General features: G+C 42.8%; 1 protein-coding gene across 1 annotated transcript in view; it reads right to left on the bottom strand.

The window, feature by feature from the left end:
* Window positions 1-19848, bottom strand: part of CLTC (clathrin heavy chain) — a 210295-nt gene that overhangs the window by 20183 nt on the left and 170264 nt on the right. The window contains exons 25-30 of the mRNA XM_033921311.1: window positions 19387-19554; window positions 18917-19066; window positions 17225-17356; window positions 16786-16896; window positions 15500-15670; window positions 927-1148 (exon numbers count right to left, since the gene is read on the bottom strand). Of these exons, the coding sequence (XP_033777202.1) occupies window positions 927-1148; window positions 15500-15670; window positions 16786-16896; window positions 17225-17356; window positions 18917-19066; window positions 19387-19554 (954 nt within the window). The remainder of the gene's footprint in view (window positions 1-926; window positions 1149-15499; window positions 15671-16785; window positions 16897-17224; window positions 17357-18916; window positions 19067-19386; window positions 19555-19848) is intronic.

The raw sequence follows: 19848 nt of genomic DNA, 5'->3' as shown, positions 1-19848 counted from the left end.
TGAGGAAACTGAAGCTGAAGAAAAAGAAGCCTGAGTTGCTATTTTGCTGAAATATACAAACATACCTCAAACACACAAAACAAAACGTAAGAGGAAAAAAATGAAACTTTTGAGATGTTCTTTGCAGTACTCATACTTGTTTGAAAATGTGTGAGAAGGTATGAAACAAGAAGGGTGGAAAAAAATACCAAGAGAATAGAAAGATTCTTAGCTAGCTACAGGAAATCTCTTAAGTCATTTTCACCAAAGGAGATGTTACAAAATACTTAATGAAAGGGTGTCCAAACTACTGCATCTGCCAGATACTTCATTATAGAAAATCTGTTAAAATCAAATAGCTATGCAATATCTTTCTGTACTTAGGATTCAGTGAAAAGGGTGCTTAAAGCTTTGCCTATAGCTGTGTGCATGATATGTATACACACAGAAAACATTTTCACAAAAGCTATTTACCCAGGTAAATAGACTATTTGAAAACTGTTTACCTTCCCTATAGGCCAAGGTACATATTGATTTTTGTTAGGTGATTTTTGCAGCTCTCAGGCTTTATTGCTTTGCTCTTTCCCACCCTATAAAAGCTGTCACACTATACAATTACCTAATCTGCCTAATGTTTAGAAGTTGTCCCACTACCCAGGAAAAGCATAATGTTCCAAATTCAGTTCCACGCATTCCAGTACAGGTTACCACAACATGGAGTCCAAGAATTACAGGAAGAAGTAGGAAAAAATGAAGAAATTAAAATATGAAAGGCATATTGATAAATATTGATCTAATCTACCACTTGTGTGTGCGCAGGAGAAAAAATATAGTCACTTTAATTTCTTAGTAAAAAATTAAAAGGTGATTGCTTCACCTTTCAGGCCCTAATCAATGGTATTGTTCCAAGAGTCTAATTGTTCCAAGATAGAAATGCTGAAAAATACCTTTGACAAGTATTCCCTCATGACCTGAATGAAATAGGGCATGGCAAAGTCCATGATATTGTGCCTCCAAGCAGTTTCTAAAACCACATCTGGCCTGAGAAGGTCATAACAGGTGAAAAGGCAAGCAGCAAAACATTCTCTCTTCTCTTCAAGAAGGAACCATTGCAGCAGTTCTTCTGCCAGTTCTGTGTCCTTTGATTCTGAGGCATACTGCATAGCATCCTAAAAAGGGACAACCACAGAAGCAAGTCAACCACAGAAACAAGTCAAGAGCAGAAAAGCGAGCTTTTTGAGAGCTATAGCATATGCTCAACTACAGTATGCAACTATTGTACTTCAGAGCATTTTAGATATACTTTTAAAGCTACATTGCTACAGTAAAACAACCCAACAGTTCCAGAAATACATTATGGTAAAGAAAAACTCTTACAATTATTTTTTTTTTAAACTTCTAAGAATGGGTTTCAAAACACTTTTTGCAATTTTGGTAAAGTACTGCTTTTCAAGTACAATGGATTCATAGAGCACAATTATCTTAAAAAAAACAACAACCCTGAACTTTAGGGGAAGAAGTACCAAATCTTGATACATCCACATATTGATGAAACTGAGGCAGCTTAAAAGATAACACTGTGGGCAAGATCTGATATCAGGGTTCATCAAGTCAGCTTGTGGCTCACGGTGAAATGAAGGCAATAAAGGGACCCACAAAGTCAGGTCAAGATCCTTTAATGCCAGAGTTATTTCCAGATATCTTTGCTGAATTATGAAGCTAAATTGTTAGCTAAACTTTTGGCAAATTAGCTGGCATGATTCCCCCATTGCAGAGCCACAGGTAAGGTTTGTTAGAAATGTGTGTGGCTAAAAATGTGCGAACCACCCAGACCTCCCTAGAGTTAATACAAAAGCCAGAGGAATCTTGTCTTCTGATTAGTTTCAATACAGAGAAGGCATGTAGCCATGTAGATAAAAATGGAACAGGCCCATTTAAAGCTGCAATTTATATAATTTATCATGGATTTAATGATACTGGGTCAGACAGTTCTCTATTCAAAAGAGAGCCAGGCAGGGATGCCCCCTGCCTACCTTTTGTTTTGACCTTAGACCCATTTATTCAAAATATCTTAGCTAACCCTGAAATTAAAGGAGTAATGTTTAAAATAGAGTTTAAAATAGCAGTGTTTGAGCCACATGGTTTGCTCCAGGCTTTGGAGAGTTTTTAAGACGTTTGGAGATTTTTTAGGGTTTAAACTGAATCTCTCTAAACTGGAAACATTGGCCTCGGATAAAATTCTGAAGGAAGGGTGGGCGGGTCCATTTCCTTTAAGGTAAGCAAATAATTTGCCAATTGCAAAATGAGGTAGCAATGGACACACAAAGCTTTAAATGTTGCTACTTTGTTAAACATCACAAGACAACAGATAACCAGCTGGGCTACTCTTCCTTTGTCGCTCAGCAGTTGATTATGTTAGGATGTAGCAGGACTCTAGAATTTCAAGTTCCTTTTACAGGCATAGAGCAAGGATGTACCAAGTGATTTAAAAGAGTATAATGTTAACTTTAGGATCTTGTAAGATATTGGGGTCTAAAGTCTTACAGCACAGATCAATTGCTCCTCAGGGAAACGCAGCCTTCCTGTCAGGAACAGAGCATGAGATGTTTGCCAGTTGGGTTAAAGAGTTAGTTTTATTAATGGAACATACATTTAGAGAATAGTGACTTTACGCGATTTGAGGAACTACTGCAGCAGTCTTTCCCAGTTTGACAAGAACACTATTATGCCTATTAGTAACTAAAGCACAGTTACTTACCGTAACAGGTGTTATCCAGGGACAGCAGGCAGATATTCTTGACTGATGGGTGACGGCACCAACGGAGCCCCGGTACGGACAATTTTAGAGTGATTGCACTCTAAGAACTTGGAAAGTTCTGGTAGGCCGCACCGCGCACGCGCGAGTGCCTTCCCGCCCGACAGAGGCGCGCGGTCCCCAGTTAGGATAAGCCAGCTAAGAAGCCAACCCGGGGAGGTGGGAGGGACGCAAGAATATCTGCCTGCTGTCCCTGGATAACACCTGTTACGGTAAGTAACTGTGCTTTATCCCAGGACAAGCAGGCAGCATATTCTTGACTGATGGGTGACCTCCAAGCTAACAAAAAGAGGGATGGTGGGAAGGTTGGCCATTAGGAAAACAAATTTTGCAAAACAGATTGGCCGAAGTGTCCATCCCGTCTGGAGAAAGCATCCAGACAATAATGAGATGTAAAAGTATGAACTGAGGACCAAGTAGCAGCCTTGCAGATTTCCTCAATAGGAGTGGAACGGAGGAAAGCTACAGATGCTGCCATCGCTCGGACTCTATGGGCCGTGACAGAACCTTCCAGTGTCAGTCCGGTCTGAGCATAACAGAATGAAATGCACGCTGCCAGCCAATTAGACAACGTACGTTTAGAAACAGGACGTCCCAAATTATTCGGATCAAAGGACAGAAAGAGTTGGGGAACTGATCTGTGGGGTTTCGTACGCTCTAGATAGTAAGCTAGAGCCCTTTTACAATCCAAAGTATGCAGAGCCTGTTCCCCAGAATGAGAGTGAGGTTTCGGAAAGAAGACAGGCAGAACAATGGATTGGTTGAGATGGAATTCAGAGACAACCTTAGGGAGAAACTTTGGATGTGTACGCAGAACCACCTTGTCATGATGAAAGACCGTAAAAGGTGGATCTGCAAATAGTGCATGTAGCTCACTGACCCTCCTGGCAGAGGTAAGAGCAATAAGGAAAAGTACCTTCCAAGTGAGAAACTTGAAAGGGGTGGTAGCCAAAGGTTCAAATGGAGGCTTCATTAAGGCGGAAAGAACCACATTGAGATCCCAGATAACAGGAGGGGCTTTAAGAGGTGGTTTCACATTGAAAAGACCTCGCATGAACCTGGACACCAGGGGATGAGCTGAGAGAAGTTTTCCATGAACCGGCTCATGGAAGGCAGCAATGCACTGAGATGGACTCTGATGGAAGAAGACTTAAGGCCAGAGTCAGACAAAGAAAGCAAATAATCCAACAATGACTCCACTGCCAGGGAAGTGGGATTAAGATGGTGAAGAAGACACCAGGAAGAAAATCTTGTCCACTTCTGATGGTAACATTGCAGAGTGGCTGGTTTCCTGGAGGCATCTAGAATGGAACGAACGGGCTGAGACAAAAGAGTATCATGAGAAGTCAGCCCGAGAGATACCAAGCTGTCAGGTGCAGAGACTGGAGGTTGGGATGTAGAAGGGTCTCCTGATGCTGTGTAAGCAGAGAAGGAAACAGTGGAAGAAGAAAAGGTTCCCTGGAACTGAGTTGAAGTAGAAGGGAGAACCAATGTTGCCTGGGCCACCTCGGAGCAATCAGAATCATGGTGGCTCGTTCCCTCTTGAGCTTGAACAAGGTTCTCAACATGAGAGGCAGAGGAGGGAAAGCGTACAGGAACAGATTGGACCAGTCGAGGAGAAATGCATCCGCTGCCAGACGGTGAGGAGAGTAGAGTCTGGAGCAGAATAGGGGCAGCTGGTGATTGTAAGGAGCTGCAAAGAGGTCTATCTGAGGAGTGCCCCATTGAGCGAAGATGGACTGTAGAGTGAAAGGATCGAGTGTCCACTCGTGAGGCTGGAGAATTCTGCTGGGCTTGTCCGCTAAGGAATTCTTTTCTCCCTGAATGTAGATAGCTTTCAGGAATAGGTGGTGATTTATGGCCCAAGTCCAGATCTTCTGGGCTTCCTGGCACAAGAGGCGAGAGCCCATCCCACCCTGCTTGTTGATGTAGTACATCGCAACTTGATTGTCTGTGCACAGCAGGAGAACTTGAGGGAAGAGAAGATGTTGGAAGGCCTTGAGGGCATAAAACATCACTCTGAGTTCCAGGAAATTGATGTGATGCTTCTTTTCCTGGGCTGTCCAAAGGCCTTGAGTTTGGAACTCGTTCAAATGAGCTCCCCAGGCATAAGGGGAGGCGTCGGTGGTGATGACTAGTTGAGGAGGTAGATGGAGCAGAAGACCTCTGGATAGATTTGAAGATATCAACCACCATTGTAGAGACTGACGAAGAGATGATGTGACAGATGTGACGTGAGCAAGGATCCATCGCTTGGGACCACTGGGTAGCTAGGGTCCATTGAGGAGTGCGCAGGTGAAGACGAGCGAAGGGTGTGACATGAACTGTGGAGGCCATGTGACCCAAGAGTATCATCATTTGCTTGGCAGAGATGGAAAGTTGTAGAAGCACCTGCTGACACAGAGATTGAAGCGTTTGAAGACGTTTGGATGGCAGGAACGCTCTCATGAGGACTGTGTCCAAGACAGCTCCGATGAATTGAAGTCTCTGAGTGGGGATGAGATGAGATTTGGGTAGATTGATCTCGAACCCCAGAAGTTGAAGAAACAGGATGGTTTGGTTGGTGGCCAAGAGAACAGTCTGAGATGAATTGGCCTTGATTAACCAGTCGTCCAGGTAAGGAAAGACCTGAAGGTGGTGAGATCGTAGAAAGGCAGCCACCACATTCAGACATTTGGTGAACACTCTTTTAGAGGAGGCAAGACCGAAGGGCAGCACCTTGTATTGGTAATGACAACGATTGATCATGAAGCGTAGGTACTGTCTGGAGGCCAGATTGACCGGTATATGAGTGTATGCTTCTTTGAGATCGAGTGAACATAGCCAGTCGCCTTGATTGAGAAGAGGGTAAAGAGTGGCCAGAGAAAGCATTTTTAATTTCTCCTTGACCAAGCATTTGTTTAGATCGCGAAGATCTAGAATGGGTCTTAGATCTCCTGTCTTTTTGGGGACTAGAAAATAACGGGAGTAGAATCCCTGCCCTCTCTGATCTAGAGGAACTTCCTCTATAGCGTTCAGAAGGAGGAGGGATTGAACCTCTTGAAGAAGGAGGGAAGACCGAGGAGTGTTGAAAGCAGACTCTCTTGGCAGACTTTGGGCAGGAGGTGTCTGAAAGTTGAGAGAGTAGCCGTGGCGGATGATGTTGAGGACCCACAGGTCCGAGGTGATGATTTCCCAACGGCTTATGAAATGTATAAGGCGTCCTCCTATGGGCTGTGGAAGATGAGTAGAAGGAGGAAGATTGGCTATGTCCCGGAGAACCAAGTCAAAAGGGCTGAGTTGACTTTTGAGAAGGAGGAGGTTTCACTTGCTGTTGCTGCTGGGCAGGTCGAGCAGGTTGCCTCTGTTGCTGCCTCTGACGTCGGGGTTGTTGCTGCGTTTGAGGTAAGGGACGAGCCACAAACCTTCGTTGGTAGGCCGATTGTTGACGAAAAGGCCTAGAAGGTGGGGTCTTCTTCTTTGTCTTAAGGAGAGTATCCCATCGAGTCTCATGAGCTGAAAGTTTCTGAGTAGTAGAGTCCATGGATTCTCCGAACAGCTCATCCCCTAAGCAAGGTGCATTGGCCAGTCGATCTTGGTGATTGACATCGAGTTCAGACACTCTGAGCCAGGCCAGTCGTCGCATAGCCACTGACATAGCCGTGGCTCTAGAGGTCAGCTCAAAAGTGTCATAGATTGATCTGACCATGAACTTGCGCAGTTGCAAGAGCAATGAAGAAGTTTGTCGAAAGGCTGATTTCTTACGGTCAGGGAGATATTTCTCAAAAGATGACAAACTTTGAATAAGATGCTTAAGATAAAAGGAAAAATGGAAAGCATAGTTTCCTGACCTGTTCGCTAGCATTGCATTTTGATACAGCCTTTTGCCAAACTTATCCATGGCCTTACCTTCCCTGCCAGGAGGGACAGAAGCATATACACTAGCCCCCGTGGATTTCTTTAAAGTAGACTCTACTAATAAAGACTCATGGGGGAGTTGAGGCTTGTCAAAGCCTGGAATTGGTATAACCTTATATAAGGAGTCCAGTTTACGGGGAGCTCCTGGAATGGTCAAGAGTGTCTCTAGATTTTTGTAAAATGTCTCTCTTAAAATGTCATGGAGAGGCAGCTTGAGAAATTCCCTTGGAGGCTGGTCAAAGTCAAGAGCATCTAAAAATGCCTTGGATTTTTTGGATTCAGCCTCCAAGGGAATAGATAAAGAGTCACACATCTCTTTAAGAAAAGAGATGAAAGAAGTTGCATCAGGTTTGGAAGATGGATCAAAACCAGAAGGATCCTCGTCCCCTGATGAACACTCTCCCTCAGAGAGGAAAGGCTCTTCTGAATCACCCCACAGATCAGGGTCCCTCACCTGAAAACTGCGGTCTCGTGACTCCGGTGTGGAGGGTTCTAGGTGTCGAGTCTTATGAGTCGACTTACCAGACCTCTGTGAACCGGTACCGGGAGATATTAAGGGTTGTGCCGGTGCCGATGTTTGAACAGCCTGGTGTCTCGGTTCCGGTGCCAAGACTGGCATTGATACCGAAGAAGTGATGTGCCCCGGTACCGACAAAGTGGATGCCGATAAAGGGGGCTGCTGCACCGTCGGTACCGGCGGCTCAGACCGGACCGGGACTGGAAGGCTCGGAGTCAAAAGAGCAGGGAGTAGCTGTTGGAGTTGTTCCTTTAGCTGGACCTGCAGGACTGCGGCAATGCGCTCGTCCAATGAAGGCACCGGTACCGCTTTTTTCTTCTGCGGTACCTTGGGTGCCGCTCTACACTCCGATGAGGAACCCGATGTCGAGGGGCTCACCTCAATCGGAGCGGAGCGCTTCCGTGGGCGCCTCGTGGTCGGCAGGATTGGACTTGCTGCTACTGAGACCGGAGAACGCTCCAACGGGGAAGGCTTCTTAGCCGGCTTACCTGCCGGCGCGGTATCGTGCGGTGTCGACGAAGTAGGTGCCGACTGAGATAGAGCCGACGTCGGTGCCGGTGGTGCGGAATCAGACATCTCGGCGCCGAACAATAACTGCTGCTGTATCTGGCGGTTTTTAAGTGTTCTCTTCTTTAAAGTCGCACAGCGGGAGCAGGTAGACGCTCGATGGTCAGGACCAAGACACTGCAGACACCAGTTGTGTGGGTCTGTCAGTGAAATTGGTCGAGCGCACCGCTGGCACTTTTTAAACCCGGGTTGAGGGGGCATGAAAGTGAATACGGCTTCTGCCAAATCGAAGGCCAAGGCCTCGATGATGGCAATAGGCCCCGCCGGGGCTAACCGAAAACTGAAGAAAAAAATTAAGTTTTTTTTTTTTAGAAAAGAAAAGAAACAACGGAAATAAAATTTCCAAAAGGGTTTACGCGAGTGGGAAGGCGATATTAAGTAGAAAAAAGAACTTTCAACAGCCGTTGAAAGAAACGCGTCTTCTTAGCTCCGCGGAAACTAAGAAACTGGGGACCGCGTACCTCTGTTGGGCGGGAAGGCACTCGCGCATGCGCGCGGTGCAGCCTACCAGAACTTTCCAAGTTCTTAGAGTGCAATCACTCTAAAATTGTCCGTACCGGAGCTCCGTCGGTGCCGTCACCCATCAGTCAAGAATATGCTGCCTGCTTGTCCTGGGATAATGCATTATATCAGTACCCTAGATAAAACTGGATTGCAATCTAAATTTGGTAGTAAGCTATGAAGTTCTTCTGATGTTTCCCTAGGCCATATGTCGATACCTAACCTCCACTGGTCCTTAGGCCATAAGCCCAGTCACAGATTGTGGTATGTGGCAGGCCAATGGGGAAGAGATCTAGGACTTCCTTTACCTTTGTTTAATGTACAGAAATTAACAGTAGGGATACTCTAAACATATAGCACAATTATGAGAGAATTTAGGATCTTACATAAAGCATCTCTCTCTCAAGTGCACACCTATAATCAGGGAGTTGTAACTCATCCATTTATTTAAAGCAGTGGTTCCCAACCTTGTCCCAGAGACCACCAGCCAGTCAGATTTTCAAGAAAGCCCTAATGAATATGCACGGGGCTGATCTGTATGCCTATCATCTCCATTATATGCAAATCTCTATCATACATATTCATTAGGGCTATCCCAAAAACCCGATTGGCTGGTGGTCCTTTAGGATAGAGTTGGGACCCACTGATTTAAAGTGTAGCATTGCCGATTGCATTGCCGATAAAAAGATTAGGTTCTTACCTTGCTAATATCTTTTCAAGTAGATAGGTGTGTCATTCTGGACAAGCAGGTAATCTCCTCATTGCCGCAAGCCTTTGCAGAATGAATTCACTCCAGATTTTTTCTGTATCCCTCCTACTTCACTAAAATATAGATCCTAAATACTAAAAAGCTATTTATTCATATATTCAAAACATTTATTATTAAACATTAACAAAATATTTTATTAATTTCTTTCAAAAATCATCATACTACATATCTTATTATAATAAATCTAGAACCCAGTTCATCTGTTAAAAAAAATCCCCATAAAAAATCCATGAATTGTTCACCCATTGCTGGGATATACCAACAATAAATAAATAGCACCAACGTCCAAAACCAGCATCCACAATGCTCGGATTCACCAATTTTCACTTATAAATTCTTTCAATTGTTCAATTGCACTTATCCCATGTATCTTCAATGATATCCAGTTCACTCTTGCTAGATCTTTTCATTCAGCTACTTCACCAAGAGCTCTACTGCCATTTACAGTTAATCCCCAAGCAAGCAAGAGCTCTACCAAAATTAGGTGGTCAATCCAAAACTTGTTCTTGTACGTGTTTTCTCCATGGTTCATGATAAGGCAAATACTTCACAGAACAGCACACCACCCAGGTAAAGTGGTCCTCATTGCACTGGATTGACATGTTTCCTCCATGGCCAAAGAACAAGCTCTTGTACATGTGTCCTCCATGGTCCATAAGGCGGCAAATACTTCACAGAATAGCACACCACCCAGGAAAAAGTGGTCCTCATTGCACTGGATTGACCACGCAGGCCGTGGCACATGGACCTAGTGTGCTTTCAGAGGGACCAGGGTTTCAGACTGCAGGTACAGCCTGAACTTCTCTCTGGGCCCAGTGGTCACAGAAGATCTGGATACTTTTGGTCTTACGGCATGACTCTTGAGAAAACAGTGTTAGAGCACAAAGGATACTCAGAGGTAGTCATTGCTACTCTTCTCAGAGCCAAGAAGTCTACGACTGTCTCTACTTACTCTAAGACATGGAAGACGTTTCAACACTGGTGCATGAAAAATTAGGTGGAACCGTTTAGTGTTCTGATTGCGGTGGTACTAACTTTCCTAAAAGCAGGTCTTGACAAAGGCCTCGCAGCAGCATCACTCAGAGTCTCAGTGGCAGGCCTATCATGCTTCAGGGTCCATGGATGCAAAGCTCCCCTATCTTCTCATCCAGACATTTCCTAACATCATCTGTCCCTTGAAAGGGAGTCAGAGTAGCCTTGGAGGTAGAATCTCCTGCCCATTGCCTGATCTAGAGCATTCTGCTGGCTGACATGTAATAAGCCAAGACTTTGATGATGTCAATAGAGAGTATAGGCTACATAATTCACCCCTGCTAGCATAATCTGTGGCAAAGGCTCATCCTCTGCCAGGGGGAGCCCATGGATCTTGGTTTGACAAGCACGTGCCATAAAAGAGGTTGCTGCAGCTGCTTTGATCTGTAAGGCCAAAGCTTTGAGCTACCTCATAGGACCACATCCACTCTGCGATCCTATGTATCCTTTAATACTACACCTTCCTTACTTTTCAGAGATACGCACTTGGTTACTTGAGCAACCAAGGAAACCACCTTAGGCTGAGCCAACATCTGCTGACACTCTAGTGTCATAGGAAACAGCCTAGACATTGTTTTGGCTACATTTAAAGAGCCCTCAGGAGCATCCCTGTGCTCTGTGACTAAAACACTTGTATCATGATGCCAGGAAAAGACATAGGTTGTGTTCTCACTCTGCTCAGGAACACTGAGTGGAAGGAGCCTGCTGGGAGTCTAACTCCCACAGGAAGTTAGTAATGAGTTCTAATAATGCCAAAGAAATGAACAGCCGGCATACTGTGGGATCCTCCCCATGGTCAAGCATACCTGCTCCTGTTTGTGACTTTATATCTCCCAGCAGGGAAGACTCGCACTGTGACAGCAAGGGCATACAGACTAATCCCTCAACCCTCCGAGTTCCTGTCAGAAAGGTCCACAGGATCCTGGTTAGCTGCTTCTAATGATTGTTATGCACCCTGGGAGCCCAAGCTCTCTAGTGCGATCCCCAGCTCGCTCCCAGACCTCATATGAGGATTCCGACAATCCAAATAAGCTCTCTATATCAAATTAACAAATTCAGGAGAAAAGGTCTAATCAAGCATTGCTGCGTCCCCTTTAGGCAACTCCACCTTATGTCTCTTCAGTTATGACTTCCATGCTCTTATGCTTAGGTACATTGCTATTCCAGGGCTTCAGGAGGGATTTGCTCATGGTAGACAGGCCTCCAAAAGAATCCTCAGCCCGATGCTCCTGCCTCCCCCTTCATATGCTGCGCAGCAAATGGCAAAAGGGCACCCTTCCGACATCCATCCTGGAGTAAAACTGGCATGAATTTGGGGTAATGCCTGCAGACTCCATCCCTGCCAGTTTTGAGTTAAAATGAGGTCGTTTGAAGGATATGGAGATCTTTGAAAAAAAATTGGGAATCCAAGATGGCCACTGCAGTAGCATTTTGTCGCAAATAAATGGCTTAAAAACGCCTTAACTAAAAGTTAAAAAATTCAGAAAATAGGATTTTAGAGGTGGGGAACCCTAGAGGATGTAGCCTATAGGCTGTAATGTAAGATTAGGTTTTTATCTTCAATAAGTCTCTGTAGGATTCCATATTCCAAATGTTCAATCCCTTCCCAGAATCCAGGAGTTAAAGAAATCCAAACACTTTAGAGAGAGATTTAGAGTTCCCTACAGTTCAGTTCCAAAGCCAATCCATGACAAATAAAGGGGCACAGGGGAACCTCCCCGGCAACATAACAATTTAAGATCAGCTCTGAAAAATGCAAAAATAAGAAACCGGCAGGCAAAAGGCAACACAGAAAAGACATTGAGTAACAATGTAGAACTAACCCGCTGTGTGCAACGAGCACCCAGATGAAACAGCCATTGGCAAGATGCATACGAGGGCTGTTCAAAAAGTATCACACCTTTATTCATAAAAAATACTCATATTCAGATACAACAATCTTATATTAATCCTATATTAATCCCCTTGGGCTGCCACACACTTCTTCCAATGGTTCTGCCACTGTCGGAAGCAGTGCTGGAATGCCTCTTTTGAGATTGCTCGCAACTGGTCCGTCACATTCTACATGATGTCTTCTCTTGACTAAAATCTGGTCCCTTTCAGGGGCATTTTCAGCTTAGGGAAAAGCCGTAAGTCACACGGAGCCACGTCAGGAGAGTAGGGAGCCTGAGGAATTATAGGTGTGTTGTGTTTGGCCAGAAAACTCCGTATCAAATGTGAAGAATGGGCAGGTGCGTTATTGTGGAGGTGCCAATTGCGCGCTGCCCACAGGTCCGGCCATTTGTATCTCACAGCGTTACGAAGGCGACACAGAACCTCTTGGTAATGGTTGTGCATACTCATGATGAACCACGCCACTGGAGTCAAAGAAGACTATCAGCATGATTGCTGAGGACCTGCCTTGCTTTTTTGGCCTCAGGGATGTTGCATGCTTTCATTGTGATGGCATCAACTTGGTTTCTGGGTCGTACATATAAATCCAGGACTCATCACCAGTGATCACTGAGGAAGTTGAGATCACTGCTCAGTCTCCAGCATGTCTTGTGCGATCTCCAAACGGAGTTGCTTCTGCTCGATCATTAGCAGCTTTGGTACGAACTTTGCTGAAATTCTCCTGAAGCCCAAATCCTCAGTCAAAAAGGAATGAACAGCTCCAATGCTGATGCGTGCCTCATCTGCAAGTTCTCTGATCGTGATTCGATGATCCTGCATCACCAGGGTCCTCACTTGATCAATGATGATCTCATTTCTGGATGTTGAGGGCCTACCAGAACGTGCTTCACTCTCCACTGATGTGCGGCCATCTCTGAAGTGGTTGTACCACTCCTTTATCTGTGTGACGCCCATTGCTTCGTCTCCGAAGGCCTATTGAATTCTGCGGATCATTTCCACTTGGGAATCGCTAAGCTTTACACAAAATTTAATGCATTAGTGTTCAACTTTTTCTGTCATTTTGTCAAAAAAGAAAATCTGATGGCGCACACTTACACTTCCTCACTCATCGGCAGTCTGCCAGTGACTGACAGCTTCTGTAGGTGGTAAAAAATTCAAGCATGCATATTAGGGTTGCCTACATACATACACCAAACCACACCTTCCTAGCTTTATTTGTTTACGCAAGAAAAATTAAGGTCTGATACTTTTTAGACGGCCCTCGTACTCACAGAAGAGCGAACTGCCAACAGGATCTGTTGACTGGTTGGAAAATTCTGAAGCCTGTAAGGAGAATAACCGAGACAGAAAGAAAGCAGGCTATTCAAAACAACTGAGCTTATTACACAGAGAGGGTGGGTCGTATGGAATTCTACAGGGACTAACAAAGAAGATTATCGAAGGTAAAAACCTAATCTTCCATTTTGTTACGTCCCTTCTGGATTCCATACTCTAGGTGACGTACCAAAGCAATGGCAACATCTACGGAGGAATAGAAGAGCCTGCCCACAACATCGAGGCCCCAAAATTGGCCATCAGAGCGAGCCGCCCCATCCACTCAGACAACCGAGTAATGGTATGAAGAGAGGATCAACTAGTCACCCTGCAAATATCATCTAGATGAATCGCTCAAGACTCTGCCCACAAGGCCGCAACATGTGTGAGTCATAACAGAAACCGGCGGCTGCTTACTGTGGGTGAAGTCAGTCACTGAAATGGTCATACAAATCCAACAGGCGATCGAGGGCTTAGAAGCAGGCCTACCTTGCCGAGACGGATTAGTCAGGACAAAGAGATCAAACAGCTGAAAGTCATTAATCTTCTCCAAATAGTGGTGCAAGACTCTCCTGATGTCCTAATAGCTTAAGATTTGATCCTTTCATTCCAATCCAATGGAGCAAAACAAGCAAACGAACCTCCTGGTTGACATAGAAATCATAAACCACCTTCGACAGAAAAGAAGATACCGTACAGAGAACTACCCCCACTTCCGTAAGCCATAGAAAGGGTTCCCTGCATGAAACAGCCTGAAGTTCTAAAATTTGCTGTGTTGAGACAATGGTGACTAGAAAGACAGTCTCGATCGTCTGATCCAGAAAAGAAGCATCCTTCAGTGGCTGGAAAGAGGCTACCACAATGCCCTGCAGAACAATGTTAAGATCCCACACAGGGAAAGAATGACGCAAGGAAGGTCATGCCTTAGCCAATTCTCCAAACACTGAGATCTTCAGGCTGCCAGTTGGACTGATCCTCAACCTCCATGCATGAAAATGGGGGGGAAGTGGGGGGAAGGCAAAATTGCAGCCAGCACCCTGAAGAGCACCCACTGAGCCCTCTGTGGATACCTCCTGTGGAGACCTAACAGCCTACGCTCAAGCCCATGTGATTCAGTAGGTGAGCTAAGCTACTAGGTATGAGCTCCACAATAGTTTCTGCAGGCTGACCAAACAGGACCCCAAAGGATTAACCTGCTGGCTGCAGACCCAAGTCTGCTTCTTCTCCAGGCAGGCAGAATTGTTCCCTCATTAGGGAGCTCTGGTGCCCTAATAGCTACAAGAAACTGAAAAATACCGAAAATAAAGAAATATACAGAGCAGATCAGAAAGACACCTTCCGGCTCACGTGCAAAAGGAAAAACTGAAGGGGCAGCAGAATCCTTTGGAGGAGGAGGAGTTGAAAATCTGGAATGGATTACTTCTGCATGGCTCACAAGCATGGGAAGAATGCCCTCTTATCCAGAATGACATACCTATTGCACTAGAACACTTATTTGCAAGCTTTTTAGACTTGTATTAGAATAATGAATATTATTAATCATTTCTTTAGTGCTACATGTCGCACACAATACTGTACATATTATATGTAGATATGTTCTCCGTCCCTAGTAGTCTCTTAATCTAAGGTTTTTTTGGGGGGGTTTCTCTGTACCTGGGGCAATGTCTAGAAATTCTTTAGCTAGAATGGATAGTGGGCCATGAGATTCCAAGGACATATTTGGGATTATTATTGGATATAACAAATTTAGAGCACAGGAAAAAAGGAGTAGATATAGATTACTCATATGGGTGGTTGGCAAGAAATGTGTACTACAAACAAGGACAATTACAGAACTGCCCAATGTTTTGGTTCAATAATGGAATTGAGGAAGACTAGGCTTACCCTTAAAAGAATAAAATTTATTTTGATATGGGACAAGTATATCCAAAACACTTTCCTCCAAAGCAGAGTTAAATACACTAGGGAATGAATGTGTATTGAACAAACTGTTACTTGTACTATTTACACAAGATGGTTTTTGTGTATGTGGATGGGTACTTGTTCAATAAAAATTTGAATTAAAAAAAAATCACAGTTAAAGTTAAGCCATAAAAAATGGATCACTATTTATATAAAATCATTTTCTCCTTCCCACTTGATCTACCTTTAAGGCTTCTATGGACTCTCTAATCTGGCACACTTTGGTTTAAAAGTTGCTTCTCACGTATCAAACCTTGTAGAGTCGATCCTTCTTGCACAGTTCCACACTCTGTTTCCAACGGTTGTTGCCTTTGAAAAGGTAGGCAGCAATTCTTCTGAATTCAATCAACTCATGTTTCTCCAAACGCTGAGCCAGAGAAATGTTATCAAAGTTGTCATAGGCATCTATGGACGTGCGCAGTGCCTTTGAGAAGGAGCAGAAGCAACCAGTCAAATGGAAACAAAATTGAAAATAGACCATAAGCAACAAAGAGTTTTACTTATTTTGTGCATCTGACAAAATCCACCCCCCCCCCCATCAATCCCCCACAAAAAAAGCCTCTTTTGGACGAGGAACATAGCCTTATATCAGGGGTATCAAACTCAATCACATAAGGGGCCGAAATCTGAAGAAAAAAAAAATTAAAAAAGGCTAAGTCACGGGCTGAATTTTTAATTAAGATACTTAGGAGTCCTTTTATTAAGGTATGCTGATTTAGCATGCGCTAAATGCACACCTTAATAAAAGGACTCCTAAGCGACTAAGGCTTAGCCTTAGTAGAAGTATAGGGTTACGACATCTTCAACCCCACGTCGTCTCAACTTTTTTTGTAATCCCAAATCTTTATTTCCACAAAACATAAATGCACAGTGTCCCAACAAGTATTTTTAAAAAGAATTAACATGCTACAATAGGCTCAATTCTAGTATACCAATGCCTGCATTTCAAACATTTAATACAAAGTGTAGTCAGTCGTTTCAGCTTGTAACATCCATGTTGCACTTCTGGCATAAAATGCAGAACAATGGATCTTTAAAACTAGCTTGACTTAAACGGCATCAATATCTATATCCTCATCTTTGCTGCAAAAATGTTTCCCTACTTTAAAAACAATATCCAACATTAGCCGCATCATCTGTAGGTTCACGTGGCCTACAAAGGATCACTGGTTGGCTGTAGCAATCCTAGCAGGCCGCCGTATCCTCAGCTGCACGTTTCCTCTGGCACGGTCCTGTGAACCTACAGATTGTGCGGCGCTTGTACCAGCAGGCCAGCTTTAGGGGAAATTTGAAACTGTCTGGTGGGCCAAATTTCAGCCCAATGTGGACCAGAGTTTGACATGTCTGCTCTATATGCTTATTTTAAAATGCATATTAAATTGCTACATCTTTAACATTAGAGATCATGAAATCTCTTTGTAGTTAGTTAGGTATGTCACCTGTCACATGCATACTTAGATCATGAACTATTCCCAAAGAGAACTTAAGGTCAATGGGTTCTGCCCATTATTTTAACGCAGCAAGAATAATTTCTCCTACCTGGTAGTCTTCTTCTGTAATGAAAAGGTTGTTCAGAGACTCATTCACAGATTTGTTGTTATGGTTTTGAACAGAACGTAAGTATGGTTTTACCAACGGAAGCTGTTTAACCTAAACAAAGAGAAAAATAGTTTAGTGCTAACTAATTTTAAATTAAAAGACTGTCATGCAGCAGAGGTTTTTCCATGATCAATGAGAATTTGGTTGTTCTAAGTAGAATGAAAGACCCTCAAATTCTATAAAACTTTTGAGGTAAAGAGAGTATTTGGAGATACTCAGTTCATGAGAATTCTCCTCACATGCCTGCAATCATGCAGCCTCATCCTAGCAATATTTTTGCACAATTCTGAATTCTGCAGAATCAGTTAACAGAACTAATTTTCTGTTCTCCTTTACACTTGACACTTTTCCATTTTCTATAAATCCAAAACTCACATACCTTGCTAAAGTAGTTGACAGCACGGGTGTGATCAAGCCGAGGCGACAGCACCATAAGGAGATCATTAAGTAACAGAGGTTTGAATTCCAAATAAAACTGGATTGCTCTATAATACAGCTCGACATTAGCCACCTATATAAAAAAAGTATAACAGAAAGTTTAAGAATGCTGAAATAACTAAATAATCCTAATATTTGAAATGCTACTGTTCAAGTTCTGTATACAAAAGCAGGTAATTATCTACATTTGAAGTATATTTTCTATTCTAAAAAACAGAGAGCTATTAAACTATTCATACAGCCTCTAGTCTATTGCTGTGTAACTAGCAGTGTTGTTCCACAACAGTCAAGCAGTAGTCATAATTGGTTTTCTAAAGCACTATGGCTCAGCAACAGAACATACTATTTGCCTGTTTCAAATTTTAAGTTTAGTAATTAGCTCACACCTTCCCAGAAATAGTTCAAGGTGAGTTACCTTTAGGCACATAAGTTACTTCCCTGTCCTCCGAGCGCTTACAATCTAAGATTGTATTTGAGGCAATGGAATGTTAAGTTACTTGTCTAAGGCCACAAGTAGTAACAGCAGAATCTGAAGTTCTGAACCTTTGTCTCTCTAGTTCACAACATGCTGATCTAACCATTATACCCACTCCTCCATCTCTCCAATCCAATCCTTGGTCTTATATACCGAGCAAGGAGAACAAAATAATAAGGTGCAGGCTTCATCATGTATAAACCTTGATTTAAATTAGAGTGTCAGTTAAGGATTTCTAAAATACGGTAGATAAGTTTTCAAGTTTTACGAAAAGCTGATAAAGAAGGAAGAAGTCTGACTTTTCTACAGGGAGATCATTCCAAATTTTAGTAAAAGAAAAGGTAAAGGATCACCATATCTTGCCTAAGGCTTTAATTCCCTTAATAGAGGGGAAGGCAAGCTTATATTTATGAATTCCCCTGGAATGTAGTGGCTGTTGGGAATTAAATGAGAGAATAATCAATAGGGAAAAAAATCCCATACAAGATTTTGAATACTATACTGGCACATTTAAACTGGATTCTCCAATAAACTGGAAGCCAATACAAGACTTTCAGCAGGGGGTAATATGATCATAGCTGTCATAGTCTGTTATTCTGAAAGACATGGGGGAAGCCACTTCTTGTCATGGATAGGTAGCATGGAATATTGCTACTCCTTGGGTTTTGGTTAGGTACTAGTGGCTTGAATTGGCCACCGTGAGAATGGGCTATTGGACTTGATGGACCATTGGTCTGACCCAGTAAGGCTATTCTTATGTTATTATAAGTAGCAGCCTTTTCAAATTATACTTACTTAAGCTAATATAAAGAGTTAATATAATCCAAATGAGCCAGTAAGACCAAAGTGTGCTCATAGCTTGGTTCAATCAATACTGTTTCTTTCACCCACTATTCCAGTTGAAGATCACGTGCTCAAGTATGGATGCTTGAGTCCTAATATCAAGATACCTGGGAAGATAGAGCACCAAGTATTTTACCAAGGTTCTAAAGTCCATTTGGGCCAGTCCGTAGAGGCTCTAAACCATGTATTGTTAAGAGTCTCAAGTTGATCAGAAATCTCATCTGCAAGAAGTCCAACACACTTCATTTATCACTGCATTTTCAAGGCCAGTTTTCCATCCTGAGAAGCTATATTGTGCTCAAAGGCAAACTGTACCTTAGTGATGATGTCTTTAAATTGTCCTTCTTTCCATGCATCTGTTGGATGATTCATCATTGTGATGATAGCATTATCATACTCTTCATATTTGTCATACAAAAACACCAATTCTGCCCAGAGGTGAGCTTGTTCTGCTGCTCTTAGCACCTGTGCACAAGACAATGTTTTAATACGTAAACAAAACCACTTGCCAAAGTAATGTACAAGAAATATACTTTCTCTAGACCACCAGATTTACCTGTTTTCTTAAACAATTGGTGTAAAATTTAAAATTACTATTACTCCAAATACATAGTATTAGTCTATTTCTAGCTATTTTGTTGTCACTTACATAAATATTCTAGACACACTTTTCTTAAAAAAATAAATAAAAATAACCACATCACCATAAACATGCCTCACAAGAATCAAACATGTTTTATTGCAATTGCATTCATACATTGTTAAATTTGCCTTTAGATATTTACCTTGGGAATGTTCACACGAGACCAGAAAAGCTCTAAGTGTTCTCTCATCTTCTGGGGTTTGAATTTAGAATATAAGATTGCTAGCTCTGTAAACATTCCCATATGGGCACGTTCTAGGCCAAGTGCTGCTTCCAACATTGTTATTAGTTCCTCAAAGTAGCCTCGGTCCTACAGAGTCAAAAGAAAGAGACCCATTCTTACACAGTATAAACAAAATTCAGTTTTATTTTCTTATACTTTTAAAAAAATTTTAGTACTGTAAACCGACCAGATACTTGTCGATGGTTGGTATATTAAATAGTAAGTAAACTTGGAAACTTACACAAGCAGAAAATAGCATCTGTTTGTAATGAATTCATACCCTTGAGCTATCAAATGTGTCAGGCTAAATATTTAAAAAAACCAAAACTGTTACAAGCTATTCTGCCAAGTACAAGGGAAGTGACTTAATATCTGAAAGTG

This window comes from Geotrypetes seraphini, chromosome 15, assembly GCF_902459505.1.
Source record: "Geotrypetes seraphini chromosome 15, aGeoSer1.1, whole genome shotgun sequence".
Lineage (NCBI taxonomy): Eukaryota > Metazoa > Chordata > Amphibia > Gymnophiona > Dermophiidae > Geotrypetes > Geotrypetes seraphini.
This window is presented reverse-complemented; position numbering and strand designations above follow the sequence as displayed.